Below are 17,058 nucleotides of genomic sequence, written 5' to 3' on the forward strand. Positions count from 1 at the left end.
TGAAAATGTTGCTATCTTAATGAATAACCAGAGTTCAAACAAAATAAAAACACAAATAAAGTGTGCTTGGAGTCCACATGCGACAGAAGTGAAACTTTATCTTATTATATTATTAGGTATAAGAAATATAATTTCCTTTGGCTGAGGTCGCAGATAAAAATAAAATCAAAATACACTAGTGTGGAAGTACACAAGTGTGCAAGAATGCTGCGTTATTTCTACCTCTCCCCTGCCGCCTCCTCCTTTACCAGTTCCCCCACCACGTACCTAACTATTCCCCTCATGCGATCGGTATTTTCATAACGCTGGAAAATGGTAGCCCCTTAGCAAAGATGTTTCACTTCAATAACACCGAAATCTCCTGTTTTAAAAATGAAAACTGTCCTAAAAAATAAAAACCATTTAATCTTGTCTCTAGTCATTACAGGTTTTTGTAGACGCCCTGAAGCGCGTGTGGTAACGATACTCTGACACGTCCCTTCGACAGGGGTGACCGTCGGGGAGTTGGGGTACACGGTGGTCCAGAGGTCCAACTTCCTGGGGTCCCTGGACCACGGCGGCTTCATCTACGTGAGGCCGTCCTTCCAGTGCTTGCACAAGCTGGTGCTGCCCCCTGCGCCGTACCTGGTCGCCGTTCTCATACACAGGTATGAGCTACGTTGCTCCAGTGTTGCGTGGAAAGTCGCAGTGTCCCAAATTATTTTTATTTTCCTTCTAACATTTGGTGTTTTTGCTCATTATCTTAAATAGATTCATAATACAACCAAATTATTTTTTTTCCCAAAAGGTTTTTTTCTACTAAACAAGTTCTTATTTAATGTTTTTTTTTTTTTATTGAACTTGAATATGAATTTTTATCTCAGTCCTAGCATGTACTGAAGAGCATAAATCATATTGTGTACAGTTTTGGGTTAACCATTCATATATAGCCTTCACTTTGAAATTTTTTTTTTTAGTATAGCAATCATAAATCAATAAAAATCCAATTTTTCTCAAACATTGAAAAATTCAGTTTTCTGTGGTTCTGGGAAAAATTAATTTTTATTTGATTTAGTTAATGATGTACTAAAAACAAAGTATTTGGTAATGAAGGTGACATGTGAACGTTTAACCCAAAACTCGATACCACATGGTTTAATGCTTTCAGTAAATGCTACGACTTACAGAAAAAAATTTGCTTTTAAGTTCATGGAAAAGTTATATATGGACTTGTTTAGTAGAACACACATTATATAAACACAAAATATTATAAGCTAATTAATTTATGTTACAACCCCCTTAATAAACTGTTGTGTGCTCGATGTGTAAGTTGAGGGTAGAGTCATTTAGTCATTTTCTTGGAGGGTTTATTAATGCACTGTTATATTCAATTATTCATCTTCCCGATCGTCATTTGGGAAAATGTAGTGACGTGAATGTCAATGCCCCGATTCTTTGGATCCTGTTTTTTTTTTTCCTCCCACATTTCATTACACCACGGAGTTTCTGATAATTTAAATGTGTAGAGTCCATGTAGCTCATGTGACTGAAGTTTTTTGAATGTATGTACTAGTAATTTGGATTAATTTGGATTTTTTGATAACAATCACTACACCGTCGAGTGAGGTGTGGAAACAGTGTTTTCTTTTCATGTAGACCATTCATACATTTCTTAGTGCACAAAATAATGTAGACCTTTGCGAAGTTTCGACTAAGCAAATCAATCAAAGCTCTTTTTAATATTTGATTTGACTTCACCAGGAAATTTGCTATTCGTTTTATTTGAAGCTGTGGTTGTGATGTAAAGCTTCATGCCTGATGTGAAGTTTCGAATTTGAGGCGAAGCTTTAAAACATTAGAACCCTGAAATTCGCTAATGAAATTTTTTTTGCATGAATAAAGTTGGTTACTTAAAAAAATCAAAAGGTGGCTCTCCATTTGATTTATGAATATTATTAATACTAAGCATTATTTATTTATAATCAATCATATGTTGTATTAAATAAGTGAAACACAGTTTCACCAAGAACAATATTCACAGTTGATTCAACTTCGCTTATATTTTAAAACATTTGAATTGATATTTGCTTTGCATCAAAAAACTAGTGAGGTGTTTTTATTAACAATAATTATTTAAACAAAATTTTTATATTGTTTTCTTTTCAACAGTGTTATTTAAAAGGTATATTTTTAATATATATAATTTGAAAAATTGAATTTTTGTACCTTAGGCAAACCAATCTTAAAAGTTTGTTAAGAAAATTTAATTTAAACATCTTTAAAAAGTCTTGAAATTGATACACCAAGTATTTGTAGACACCCTGGTCTAGTAACTATGTATAGCTATCTTCATCTATATTTTCATCACTTTCTTTCACTACTACCTCTGTTGCCCACTCTGCTCTTTTCCTCACTCGTTATATGTTCTACTTTCTATTCCCATCTCTTCCTTGGGTGGCCTTTAGCAAAATCTTCATTTTTTTTTTTGCTGGTCCAAAAATTTTTATTAAATAATAATTACAAGACACAAATAACTGCCAAAAGTTACAAGCAAAAAAAATACTAAAACATTTCTTTTTCATAATTTTACATTTTAAATTTTCTTTTTATTGAGAGAGTGATCTTTTTTTTTTAATTTTGTTTTGTTGTGTGTGTGTGTGAATGTAATCCAAATGTTGAGGAATGATGCCGTAATCCCTCATCCATGATCCAGATCAGGTAGCGTGTGCAAGCTTGGCGTGTGCAACTTTTGGCCGAACCGTGTCGTTGCACAGGTGGGAGACTCCGTGGGCACGGCTCTTCCCCATCAGGCTGATGCTGCGCCTGGGCGCGGAGTTCCGCTACTACCCTTGCTTGCTGGTGTCCATACGGCAGAGGAAGCCCGTCTACTGCGAGATTGGGCACACCATCATGAACCTTCTTGCCGTGAGTCTCGGTTTTGGCGAGCAAACGCATGTGTTTAAAAACCACCGTGCTAACTAGTGACGAACTGGTCACTGTTCTCGGTTCTCAGTTCCGCCGGTTCTCGGCAAATTAACCTGCGCCCAGAATCTTAAATATCCCAATACCGTGGAAAGCTTAAGAGCTGAACCTTTTTTCCCGGTGAAGATACAATAGGTAGCCAGTAAACTGCTGTTGTACATTGCTGGCAACCAATACTCGCTGAGCTTTCTAACTTCACTTTGAGCCAATGAATAGATGCTATCAGCAAGGCGTGAAAGTAAAACCGAGAACTAGAGAGGGGGAGGAGTATAACGGACTTATCACTAATGCTGATCATGATGTTTTAAAAATATGTTTGAACATAGTTCATTGAAAGCAGAACACATGATTTTGTACCGCATGCTCTAGATGGCTATGCCCTTGTCGTTTACGCAGGACTTCCGCAACTTGAGTTACACCCTTCCTTCCGTACGAGGGCTGGTTATCCACATGGAGGATCGTCAGACCTCGATTCTTCTTCCAAAGAACAGATATGACCAGGTAAGTGCTACCCAACGCACAGCTACGTTATGCTGTGTGTGTGTCTGTGAATTTTCTGGGGTGGTGCAAAGAAATATCCCTGAAATAATAGTAATGTTGATAATATGAAGTTAACAAACATGCTTGTGAGAATTAAAAGCATGTCCAAATCTGGGGTTTTTACCCTTAAATTTGTGCCTGGAAAACCTTCAGGTGATGCGTGCGCTGAACAACTCGAACGACCACGTCCTCGCCTTCGCTGCGAACTTCAGCCAGCAGGCGGACTCCCACCTGGTGTGCATCCAGGGGACGGAGGACGAGAGCTACCACACCCAGGCCATCAACATCCACACCAAGCCGCGCAAAGGTAGCGTCGCCGTGCCGCGAGAGGCCGTGCGACTTGCCGGCAGAAGTACGGCGGAAACTCCTCAACAAAAAAAAAATCTTGAAATGCTTGCACGCCATTCACGTGTGAGCCTGGGCGCCACAAGAAATAGGCACGTAACTGCCGATTTCTGGACTCTGCGTGGTTGAGATGGTGGACAGAGGTTTGCAACCAAGCTGTTCAAGTATGTACTGCTCCACCATGTAAAGGCTGACGTGAAACATTGTCTTCCGTGAGAGAGAATTTTCTTGCGGCACCTAGGCTCACAGATATCTGGTATGCAGCATAATTCAAAATTCTTGTTAGTATAAAGTGTTTTTCCATAAATTAAATAGGAGCTATAATTCTAAGAGGTTTATTTAGTACAAAATATGATTATTGCATAATGCACTGTGGTGTTTGGCCCTTACGGCAAAAACTATCAGTATAAAAGTATTTTTAATAAAAAACATTACAGGTTGATGAAAAAAATTTGTGTGAAGTTTAAACAAAAAATTAGTATTGCCACTGCTTTGGTTTAGTGTATGATAGGGAAAACAAGGATGATTTTTATATGTCCTTGTTGGCAATTTCTGAAACTGAGTTCATGTGGAAATGCATTAAATTACTTGCAAATTTCCATAAAGTACGTTCTACTTTTGGAGAAATGAAGTATGTTCTTTTAAGTAAGAGCTTTATTTTCTTTTGAAATAAAATAATTTTTAAGATTAAACTAAATTTTCAATGGCCTGCTTAAAAACAAAACTCATTATTACAAAGTAAAACAATTATGTAATTTTGTTATTGCTTTCATAAGTTTTGCCATGGCATGTGTGTTGCATTGGTAGTCAATTTTATCCTTGTAAAAATTGACACTTAACTTTATTGTAGTGTCCAAGAATTGAACTGTTATTCTTGATGCTTCAGCATGTAGCCTCAAACCTTTTTGTAGCGTCTTCATATTTTATTCTTTTGGTGTGTTGTGGAATATTAAATTGGAAAATTAGAGTATTTTCTGGCCTAGAAGACAAGAATTTTATGCAGTTTTGTGGAGATTAAAGATTCTACTCATTTTATATGACGGGTCATCCTACATGATGGTAGTACTTAAGTCGCTGTTGTTATTTTGGTTTTATCGCAATTCACCACATAATTTGGTCCCTATTTATACATTATGATGTGGGCTCTTTTCCCGTGCTGCAGAATTTAATAAGTATGTACTTGAAACTATTCCGTCTTTTTTTATTATTTTTATATAATAAGATTGCTGGTCGAAAGTTCCAGCGGCATTTCATTTGAAGGTGCAAATTTATCTCCAGTTTTTCAACTGAAAAGCTAACCTCGCCCTAAATGCTTGTATTTTATGTGCCAGAAACTGCAGCAATGTAACTTATGAATCATAGTTGATTCTGTTTCCTTTCATTGAGTTTACTGATTTCAAGTGGGAAATGACTATGTACTACATTTCTACACCTGTGTAAATTTTTTTTGCTGCCACTCACTATGCCTTTGGGTGCACACTAAAAAAAGCTACTCAGCAGCGTTCACAAAGCAGCATCTCTCGTGAGATTCGTGCTTTACTTACTTATCAAAAAGGTTTTTTATCTGTGTTATTTATAATAACCAAATTTTATTTAACATTTATTTTGCCTCTTCTTCTTCCTTATTTCACTGTTTCTCCGCAGTCTTCATCATTCCGGTTCAATCCGTAATTTTTTGTGAAAAATGCAGTGCTTTATTGTACTTGGAAAGCCTTAAGCGTGCATGTGCAAAGTGTGTAATGTCATGTGTTCTTTACAGTGACGGGGGCCAGCTTCGTGGTCTTCAACGGAGCGCTGAAATCGTCCCTGAACTTGACGGCCAAGTCCAGCATAGTGGAGGATGGGCTTATGGTCCAGATCACAGCAGATGACATGGTGGTGAGCTGTTGAAATGAAATAAATATTTTAATTCTTTATTCTCTTAACAACATAGTTTATGGTAAAGGTATCCATATTTTTTATCACTGTTGGTATTTTATCATTTTGAACGCTCTTCGCACATGGTGCCAGACAAAGCTTGTACGATTCTCCAGGAACTAGATGTTTCTGCTTCTGCATTTCAGAAATAAACTTTCAGCTGTCGATAAAAACTGTTTCATGAGGAACTAAAATAGGCTTGAACTTTGAACAGAAAGTTTTGTAAGGGATGGTTCAAACACATACTTTACCAAAACTCAAAACAGCTGTGTACATAGAGCATGACATATTTCTCGTAGTTGCTGTTGTTATCACTGCTTGTCAGCCAAACAGACGGTTAACGAGTGTCGCACTTGCAGGCCCTGAGGACAGCGCTGCGGAATATGACGGACTACACGATAGGCTGTGGGCCGTCCGGAGCGCCGGCCCCAGATGAACTGGTGCTCGTCAAGTGGGTGGCTGACGACAAGAACTTCAACGTTGGGTGAGTGCGACCTAGGTCAGCGGCTCCTGCTCAGTTTTATAGATGTGCTGCGAGTAATTCCGCACAAAATAAAAAGAACAAAAAACCATCAACATGTTTTTTTTGCGTAATGTAAAACCGTTTTAACAATTAACAACACTCAAAACTTTTTTTGTTTCGGTAGTGTCTGTTTAAACTTACTCTTTTTTGCTGTGGGTAATGCTATTACATATTTCAGTGATAAGTCACAAACACGTGTATTTGTTTTGAGTAATGTCATTTTATTGATGAGCAACATCAAGATTGTTAGTGGTTTTTTTTTCTTCTTTCCTATCACTTGATTCAAGGTCACCACTGATGAAACGAGGGAAGATTGAGGCCTATAGAGCTTGTTTGCCCGAGTTACTCTTTCGGTTGGAGCATGCATTAAAGTTTCAGAGTTTCAGCAGTCGTACAGCTTTAGGATTGATTGTGAAAAAAAATTTAATTAGGCACATGTGTGTGCAGTGGAACTTTGCTGGCTTCAGGGATTTTACATTGTGTCATTTACTGAATTTTTTTTTTTGTTTATAGTTTGAACTGTGCAGATGGTTTGGGTAAATTATTTTCTTTTGCTGTTGAATATAATTGTATTTCATATACCAATGTAACACAGTTTTAATTGTTATATAACTACATTAGTGTCTCGATTGACCCAGGTTCCGTATTACCCGCTTACCTAAAGTGCAATTACCAACAAAGCCTGTTGAAACGTTTGCTTGCGGACTTAGAAAAATTATTAAGTTGTTTTTGAAAGCCTAAAGAAAATTAACCACAAAGATGCCATTTACTGGTTGGGCGAATCATGTAGTGAAGAGAAAGAATCCACACAGAAGAGCTGGAAAAACATCACTCTGAAAAATGATTCCACTCTGCCAACGCAAAATAAGACAGTTTTCTTATTCTATCCACGTTTTCCAAGATTTTGCTTATCTGAGGTTGTCACGTGCCGTATTAACTCGGCTAATTGAGACACCACTGTTCATGATATTATTAAATACCATTTACATGCACTCGATGGCCGATTGACATTTGCGTATGAACCAGTTGTAGCACATGCTACACATGCCACAGCTGCATTCATACTGCAAAGAGAATCACGGGAAGTCGGGCTTTCAGAGAAAGATTCAATTTGCTTGTGACCCATTTATACAGGGTTTATCTGAACTTGTCTGTGATGCCTTTTCAAAAAATAAGGAGGGGGGGGGGGGTTAAGTCAGAAAGGAATATTTTTATTAATTTGATAAGTTTTTTTACATCATAGCCACCAAGGATATTATGAAATAGATACTGTGTAGTTTGACACAAAGAATCATTACTAAGGACGAGATTACATATATTGTGAATTGTGATAAAACCAAAATAACATCAAAAAGCATCTCAAAACACTGCTTAACACCAAAATGCAAGTTAAACACCACATAGCATCGAATGGCAAGTTTATTATGGAATTAAGTAGCATTTAACCAAATCTTAATTGAAATCATAAAAACAATATATTTTAATGCTTGAAATTCAAAGATTATCGTTATTTCCGGACAAAAAATTGTTCCAAAGTGCATTGATCAGAAAAATTAATTTAATTTGTTTTATCCCACATCTCTTAATGAATCATTTTCAAACCACAAATGCTACTTAATTTATTTTTATTGTTCAGAAAGTATATGTTTTAGCCCAATTTATTACAAATTATGTTATCATAAAATGGCAGCATATAAATTTTACGACTATTTTGGTGGAGTAACTATTATAAAACAGCTTTTATAAAATCGAAACCATATAATCTTGTTCTAATCAGTACGAGTGAAAGGGAAGAGTGAATCAAGACAATGTCCGTTATCTCCCTTGTTCTACCTCTTGTGTGCACAGGGTGCGGAGCAGCATTGACGGCAAGTGCTTGGACGGAGTGCCTTCCATACGAGTGCACAACGGGACGGACTACGTGGGCTCGTCCCGGTTCATTCGCTGGACCGAGGTGTTCATCATACAGGTGAGAAGACATTGTTTGCACTGTTAAGAAATGTTCTGCAAGTTCACTATGTTTATGAGGCCACCAAGTACTACCTTGCGGGCCACAGAAGTACTGCACCGTGGCACAGACAGTTAAAGCGACGCAGAAGGACAATATAAAAACACCCCTGTACAATCGGAATACGTCCGGTATCGAATGAAACATTTTTTTCGCAATAATATTGTTTCAAAGTTATTCATGGACACATTTGCAATGTATAGATGGGGGGGGGGGGGGGGGGGGGGGGGTGTTTGCGAAAACCATTTTTCAATTTGAATTGAAGTCAAAGACTAAGATCCAAATCATTGTCGAAGACATAGTCGAAAGCGAAGTTCTCTTAAATATTTGGCTAAATTTAGAAAAATCAATGGAAATAACATTTGAATACTCTGTTGGTGTGTCTATTTTTGGTTGGATAAAACAATTGTCTGAACATTACATTCTTTTTTCTATTAATGGGTCACAAAAACATAAAACTTACTGTATGGGTAATAAAATTTAAAGAATATGACTAAACCAAGTAACCATGTTATTTCCCTAAATGTTTGTTGTAACGTTAAGGCTTTTGGGTAGCTAGGAAGCCATCAACATGTTTTCAAGGTGTTCAAAGTACACGTTTTTGAGGTTAAAATCTAAATTATTAAACATAAAAAGTTCTTAAGTTTAGATGCAAATGTGAAAGTTTAAGGTTCAGTTTCTAAAGGAAACTTTGGAGGCAAACATACAGACTAGAATATGTTAAGCAAATAACAGCTGTAAAGATAAGCATTTGGCTGAAATTAATTTCTACCTGTGCCTTCAGTCTCCTTAAGCTCTCGAAAGATGCCATATATCGTCTTGTCATGGGTTATTATAAGTACAATATATTTCTTCTTTTTTTTAATTAGGTATTGTATAGCTGCTCCGATTTGGCACAATTAAAATTGTTCTTTTAAAATCCACACATTTAACTGTAGTTGTGTATAGTTACATTATTGCTAGTTCTTATTTTTTTTTATTTCACACAACAAATATTTTATGTCACTCACTATATTAGTAAATACCTGTAGGAGTATTCCGCTCACCATCATGTACTAAGATTTTTTAATTCTTCAGTATTTTATCTGCAAAAGTAATGTACGGAAGAATACAAAAAAAAATTTGACAAATTAATTTTATTGTAGTGTCCAAGAATTGGAACTGTTATTCTTGACACTTCAGCATGTAGCAACAAAACCTTTTTTTGTAGCGTCTTCATATTTTTACTCTTTTGGTGTGTTGTGGAATGTTAAATCGGAAAATTTACAGTATTTTTCCGGCCTAGAAGACGACAATTTTATATGCAGTTTTTGGGGGAGATTAAAGATTCTACTCATTTTACATGACGGGTCATCCTACGTGATGGTACCTAAGTCGCTGAGGGGGGGTGGCGGTGGGCTTGCAGTCGGAGGACGGCTCCGGGCATAGCGGGGACCCGCTGGACATCAGCCGGCTGTCGGAGTCGATAGCGCAGGCGACCTGCCTGGCGCTGGTCCCGATGCTCGACTCGCTGGCCCAGGCGGGACTCACCATGCTGGCAGTCCGCGCCAACATCCACCCGGACAGCGTGAGTGGCGCCCGGCCTTCCCGGCAGCTTCGAATACATATACTGTATAGAAGTCGCGAGTGGATAGGATTTACTCTACGTTTTCCAGGAGCGCATGATGAGCAGCTCGGGAACTTCACCTGCTGCAGGGCGCTGCTGTAACACCCTGTATCGTCTTGGGTTGTCATTTGCACGTTAGAGCGCAGCACTGTCGCCCGCTGTCGTTCCCCCGCACCACCCCACCCCCATCATTCACTGCAGCTCAAGGTCATTCAACGGGAGGGGGAAGGGGTGTTTGAAGAGTTCGGCGTTCGTCCGCTAGGGACCACCACAAGTCGATGCCCTAGAGATGGTGGCGATTGCAGCGGTGAATTAACCAACTACCTCAAACCGTATTAGAAATTTTAACCTGGGCTGGCGACTTCTATACAGTATATATATTCAAAGCCGGCAAGGAAGCAAGTGGTGGACCTGTTCCTCCCTGACATTCATTTATTGAATTATAGGCCTGTGCGAATATCAGTTTTTTTTCTTTAGTTTGAATTGAACCCGAATATGAATATTGATTTTGATTTGTAAGTTTAGGAGTTATAATCCCACTAAAAAAAATTTTTTTATGCATCATGTAACACGTAGGGAAAGAAAAAGTAAATGTGAAGTTTAGTGTCTTCTGGGAAATTGGAAAATGATAACTAAATTGAAAATTAGCTACAATAATTATATAAAAATATTGTTAAATTTAATTTTTGGAAGAAAAATATTTTGGTCTTTAATTATGCAGCTAACCTAACTCAAAACTAACCAACTAACATTTCATTTCAGTTTTTACTCAACTTATTTTCCAGAACCTGCTACTCCACATAATGAACCAGAAAATGTTAGTGAACCACAAAATATTGTGAAATCCAGTCCATTTCACGAAACACGTGAAATTTTTTTTAATGCTTTCACATTGAAACTATTTTTTCACTTCTTTTAAAGTCCATCTCAATGGAGCTGCCGTGTTTTGTAGTGTTGTAGTCCATGGTTGTTGACGTTATTTGTATTAGTTTCGTCACACGTGCCAGTAGTGGGAAAAAATAAATTAAGTGAAAAAAAAAACTTCGAATACTTTTTGCATGTTTAAAATGTTGCTAATTCACTTAACCTTATCTATGAACATTGTTATACAACAAACTCACAAGGTATGCTACATACGTCAAATATTCATGAGCAAAAATATTCATTATTTCAATGTTAATATTTCAAGGTCGAATCAAATACGAATAATAAACTATTCATATTCGTACTTGAAAATTTGCATATTTGCAACATTGTTACCGTATATTTTTCAAACACATATATACATGCTGATTTATTTATTGTTCCAAGTAGTTTGAGATGCTTATTACAAATTATTATATTGTAAAAGTGAAGTGCATCATGTTTCAATCAAAATGACACTGTTGTGGTGAAGTAAGTATCATTGAACTAGTAAGCGTCGTATTTGTTGAAAATGGTCCTATATTTATGAATTAGAAAACATAATAACAATAACACTGAAATCTCCTGTTTTGAAAACAAATTTGGCCTAAAAAAATAAAACCACAAACTCTTTATTTCCAGTTACAGGAATCGTTGAAGAAATGTGTATTTTATTAGATCAGTATCAGTTGTCATCCATATCGTTCGTTACTATGGTATGTATTACCTATGAGTAACAGGAAGGTAATATGGTTGTTCTTGGATAGAGTCATAGTTCGTAACGAAAAAGGTATACAAAGTATTTATACATATTAAATTTATGCAAGTATTTATTTATTTATTTATTTATTTATTTATTTATTTATAAATTGTGACATGCACACCAACACTCTGAGAAGAGATTATAGGGGTGTGCACGGTACAAAAAAACAAACATAATACACAAGTGAAACAACAGACAAAGGACACAAAACAAAACAAAAATTAATAAACAAAAAAAAATTAATAAATTCAAAAATACGGAAAATTAGTGAATTTAGAATACACAATTGGCTGCAAGTGCTACTAAATTTTTTACTAATTGGTTAAGCTTGTTACTATTGGGTCTAAACTATTATAATTGCTTATTAATCTAAAAATAATATCATTTTTTTCTCTTGATTGTACAGAAAGTAGACGTAAGTCGACTATGATACTGGGGGACTCTTAAACCAGTATTATCTAAGTTGTATTTACAATTGATTTTAGATGAATAACAATTGGAAATAAAAAAAAAGGATTGTCGAGGAGGGCACGCCAATCAAAAAGTGATGTTAATTTAGGAGGGGGGAATTGATTTTTGAGTAATAAGTTTAATACATTTGTTTTGAATATGTATTAAACTTATTGCTTAGTAATATATTATTAATAACTTATTGTTTAGTAAAGAAGGTTGAGTATGGTTTTGACGAGACTGAGCGTGGGTTTGTCCCGGCAGGTGGGCTACGAGGCGGGCAGTGGCGGGGAGACGCTGGCGCCCGTCTACATGAACAGCCTGGACAACGAGCTGGTGCCCGTGCTGCACAAGGCCGTGTCGTCCGCTTCCGACAGTCCCCCGGCCGTACTGGAGCTCGTGTTCCACGTCATGCTGCAGTAGCGCCCCTCGCTCGGGGAGCCACGACCTGCGACCAGCCCTCGGGGGGGCGCCTGCCTAGCTGGCACGTGAGCCGCACCGCTCAAAACCCCGACAATTCCCTCCCTGGATACCTGCCCCTGACGTGCCAGCAGGCACCAGTTGCGCCGTCACAAATGGCACTTCGGAAATTACTATCCGAGATTAGTTCTGGCAAACATTTCCAAATTCCCGTACGCGTCGAGAAAAGCGCATGCTTGTAGCTTCAACTAATTCCTCTTCAGAAATAGTCTGCCGTATTCCTCGTGCTCTCTTACATTTACGTTGTGGCTTTGAGAAGGAAAGTTTGATTCGCTGGCGCCTCACGCATCGGGGACGCTTAGTGTGTGCGCTGGTTGTTTCTAGTTGCGCGGTAACCTGTAGTTTTTTCCCGCTTGTTTCGATGAAATAAGTAGTACGTTTAAGTGTTAACAATGAATTGCGCTAAATTTTCTGAAGTAATGGAAAAGAATATTGATAGTTATTTAGGATGGTGTTTGTTACAATTATATACCTTTCTTGAAAGTTGGAATCTCTGCTACTGACTTCTCACTTCTCCGAAGAAACCGTTTTCATTAATCATTGGTGATCCTATGCACTGCATTTTTTTTTTTAGCCATTTCTTGAAACCTTCACTGATTATTATAGGAATAATGTCGTGCACAGTGTGTGCTAAAGACTTTCAACTAAATATTTTAGAGTCGACGTTCAAACCGCGTAGATGCATGTAGCATGTGGAAAATACTGCATAAGAGCTTAGTGCCTTGCGTGTAGAAGAAATCAGTGGAGATTTGTGAATTTCATGAACAAGTTTCTCGTAGTATTGCTATACTTCATTACATGCAACTGTGAATTGGGAATTTACAGCTGAAATTAAATTTTCGAAGCGAATCACAAATTGTTCATAAACTTCATGTTTTAGATTAAATTTTTGGTTATTTAGTAACAAACTTTAATCAGTTATAATGTATGTGTCGTTTTTAATGGTGTTGACATGCATGGTGTCCAGTGTCGCAACCAACTCTAAAGGTGGGTAGTTTAAACGCAATAAAAAAGGTACTGGCCAAATATAGATGCACATCACCACACATTCTGCTACTCCCTTTCTGCTGAACTTCGTTCCACGTCTAGTGTTGGCTGACAGTTTAGCAATCATGTTTTACTACTTAAAGGTTAAAGACGTCTTGACAGTAGATGAAACTTCCTCCTATTTCCAGATCATATTTATTCCTCCCTATAATTTTTTTTTTTTTTTTTTTTTTAATCTAGTCATATTCCTACTATGTTTTTCATTTTTGAGTGTGGATATCAATCAACCTGATCATCTTCAGACAAGTATTTTTTTTTATTATTATTCTTTATTTTCATCACTTGCAGAACTTCACATGCAAGCTGTTTTGTTTGGCTGGATATTTTCTTTACAAAAAAAAATGTGTACCTGGTGGATTGTTTGAATGTTGTGTTTGAATCAGACTACCACTTGGCAAGTCAAACTACTTTTCCTGTTGGTTGTTGGCATGGAGTCATCCATGCCTAGTCAAAACAACACATGATCCGACTACAAGGATAGGCCAGGTAGGCCACAAATATTTTACTAACAAGTGGAATGCTGTATTTTTGGACGTAGAGGAATATGACGACAATGCGCATGCCGGTATCGTGAATGGTTCAATGCTTCGAAAGCTAAAAGCAGTCCCAGGTAGGCAGGCTCTCTAAGAATGGTTGGTCAAATATGTGTATTTACCATAATGTTAATGTTTTAAAAATTTATTTACCCACATTGTAACATCATGTACCGTAACATAGCTCTTGAGCAATCAATAACCAATAACAAATGGATGTAGAATACCCATTTGTAACGTTCACTTGTGAAAGCCTGATGCAGATACTCTCAACCAACATTAAAGTGTTTCCGTTGCGGAATTGTTTATTTATTCCGCCCACTAGTTGCGCAGTTAAGAAAGTAGCTGATGTAAAGTTTTTATACATAGTATGTATTTGATGTTTATTTGCAATTTTAACTTGGCTTATGCAGATACCGGCCGTGAATGTTACTTTCTTTTACTTTCACTGTGGTATCTGCTAGTTATAATGCCAGCAAAAATGATTATGCTTTCCATGTATTATACCTGTTATTTTTACTGTGTCAGTTCATTTGTTGGCTATGTTTTGAAATTTGAAGGTTTGTATGAGTGTGTCTTTTATATTTGTGATATGTCAAGCAGTGATGATGATTACACCCGGCTAGTTTTTAACATTTGTTCATTGTTTTGCTTTGAATTTTCTGTTTCGACTTTGTTTGAAAATGCGAAGATGAAATGCAAATCTTCACTGTAGCAGCAAACATTTGTTACAGAAAGTCCGTCCGAGGTTGTTTAATTTCTAATCTATTTTCCTATTTGTATTGTGGAACACTTTGTTTTTATAATGTCCTTCTATGTATCACATATTAAGTTTAAATATTTTGGTTCAATGATTTTAGAATCCATCTGTAATTGAGTACTTGTACAAAAACAATGATAGTTAAACTTGTATCGATTGTGCCCTAATTAAATGATTTTCTGTGTCCACTGGATTTTAAGTTTTGCTAAAATTAATTTATAAATAAATACATATGCTTATTTTTTTTTCCATTGCTTCTTTTTTTGTATCATTTATCAGGCTCACTTATTTTAAACTTTCTTTAAGTCATAGAAATTAACTCAAATCCATTGTTTGATGATATAAATAGACAACCATTTCTCAAATTAATATTGATTCCTAATTTTTTTGCTCAATATTATTTCATTTTGAATATAAAAGTTTGAAAACATTCCGAGAAAGGTTAGTTAGTATTTATAAAATGTCTTGTAAGATGCTTCATTCCCCTTTAATTAAAAATTTATGGAGGATTAAGCACAGCAATTCATGGTATTTGTTCAATTTTTTTTCCGATCATGACAAAACAGGTTTTTACCCTTGTGTTTGGTAGGTCACTGCATCTTCTTTAGGTTGACCTTACTTCCTCGGATTGTCCCACATTTCTTCGGTCGTCCCGTCTCATGTCATTCCGCTTTCCATGTCGTCTCATTTGTATTAGTCCTGCCTTCCGTAGGTCGCCAGATTTCCGAACCCCTTTGGGTGCTCCCCTCCGCCTTCATTTGATCGCCACTTAAACATGCATTAAGTTTATCTGTTGGTACCTTGAAAACCATTGGATAGAAGTTACTCGGTAATTCATTTTCAAGGGTTTATTGTGTAGGACATTTGGTATGTGTATTGTTTCTATGTTATAAGTAAGAACACAGAAGGTCATTTTACTTTGGGCAGTTGTGTTAACATGTGAAGAAATAACTTGTGAGGAAACTTATTTTTCTGAGGCTCAAAATCAGCAATGTGCGTGTGTGTGTGTGTGTGTGTTGTTGTTGTTTTTTTTTTTTTTTTTTTTTTTTTTTTTTTTTTTTTTTTTTTTTTTTTTTTTTTTTTTTTTTTTTTTTTTTTTTTTTTTTTTTTTTTTGAGGTGATTTTACTGAGTAATCCACTGACGATATTTTTGAAAGGACTGATAATGTAATGTAGTTATTATAGCCGTAAGTGTTTGCCTTAATAATGCTGTCTCCTATTTGTACATATATCCTTGTATTTGTAGTTATATTTGTTAATCTACCATTTGTAAATAAATATATATATCTGAATATCGGTAAAATGAAATAACAATGTGACTAATAGGTTTGTATTTTACAGAAAGAACTGCTAACATGATACCAAACAGAATGTAGATAGTCAAGTGTGGAGTGGCCACAAACATTGTTGCATTAAGAACATTGTTAAATAACTTTGCGTGTAGCATTTTTCAGTGATTGCATGAATTTTCAAAACTTTGAACACAATAAATGGAGAGTAAAAGTGTGCATATTGCATACGTCTGTACAGAGGTGCCCTCGAGTGTATATACACATTACGTATCTGACGTAAGCCGACGTAATGACTTGCTGAATAAGTGTTTTTGTTCTCTGAGTGTTTGTGTGATGATGACCGTGAAATGAGGGGATGTGAAGGAGTATTGAAGTGTGTACATCATGAGAACACATTTCAAGGCAAGTAACTGAATGTTCCACTCAATATCTTTTAGACATTCAAACAAAAGTGCTGCAGTTATGCTGTTGAAGATGGAAGAAAACATTTTGTATCATATTTAATGCACAACTTGTATATCGGAAATAAAATGTATTTACATGTGTTATGAATGGCAGTTTTACTTTGTTCTTTAGATATTTGTAGTCAACAACCTTTCCAGACATAATAAAAAAAACTCTTAAAAAATTCAAAATTTTAAGTCCTGGTGAAGGGTTAAAGGCAAAGTTGTATTTTCCTCTTCCCCTCTTCTCTTAGAAAAAATATTTCTCCTCTGATCTCTCAACTATCCCTCGAGGAGTAACGTTCTACATCCATTACGATGGACGTTCCAAAAGTATGTTTTCCTACAGAAACTTTATTGCCAAAAAAATATACACCATGGTATCATGAACTCTACACCTTGCACTAGTTTTCAACATAGTCGCCACCGACATTGCGACGTTTGTCGTTGCATGAAACCACTCTGGTAAAACTTGGTACCCTGCGAT

General features: G+C 36.4%; 1 protein-coding gene across 1 annotated transcript in view; it reads left to right on the forward strand.

Annotated features, from left to right (window-relative positions):
• The window catches only part of LOC134535027 (zinc finger FYVE domain-containing protein 9), a 47,782-nt gene extending 31,106 nt beyond the window's left edge, over positions 1-16,676 (forward strand). The window contains exons 12-20 of the mRNA XM_063373859.1: positions 488-647; positions 2,754-2,904; positions 3,358-3,462; positions 3,655-3,808; positions 5,606-5,724; positions 6,123-6,247; positions 8,135-8,255; positions 9,700-9,861; positions 12,281-16,676. Of these exons, the coding sequence (XP_063229929.1) occupies positions 488-647; positions 2,754-2,904; positions 3,358-3,462; positions 3,655-3,808; positions 5,606-5,724; positions 6,123-6,247; positions 8,135-8,255; positions 9,700-9,861; positions 12,281-12,439 (1,256 nt within the window). The 3' untranslated portion in view covers positions 12,440-16,676. The remainder of the gene's footprint in view (positions 1-487; positions 648-2,753; positions 2,905-3,357; positions 3,463-3,654; positions 3,809-5,605; positions 5,725-6,122; positions 6,248-8,134; positions 8,256-9,699; positions 9,862-12,280) is intronic.
• The last annotated feature ends 382 nt before the right edge of the window (positions 16,677-17,058 follow it).

Source organism: Bacillus rossius, chromosome 8 (genome assembly GCF_032445375.1).
Source record: "Bacillus rossius redtenbacheri isolate Brsri chromosome 8, Brsri_v3, whole genome shotgun sequence".
NCBI classification, from domain to species: domain Eukaryota; kingdom Metazoa; phylum Arthropoda; class Insecta; order Phasmatodea; family Bacillidae; genus Bacillus; species Bacillus rossius.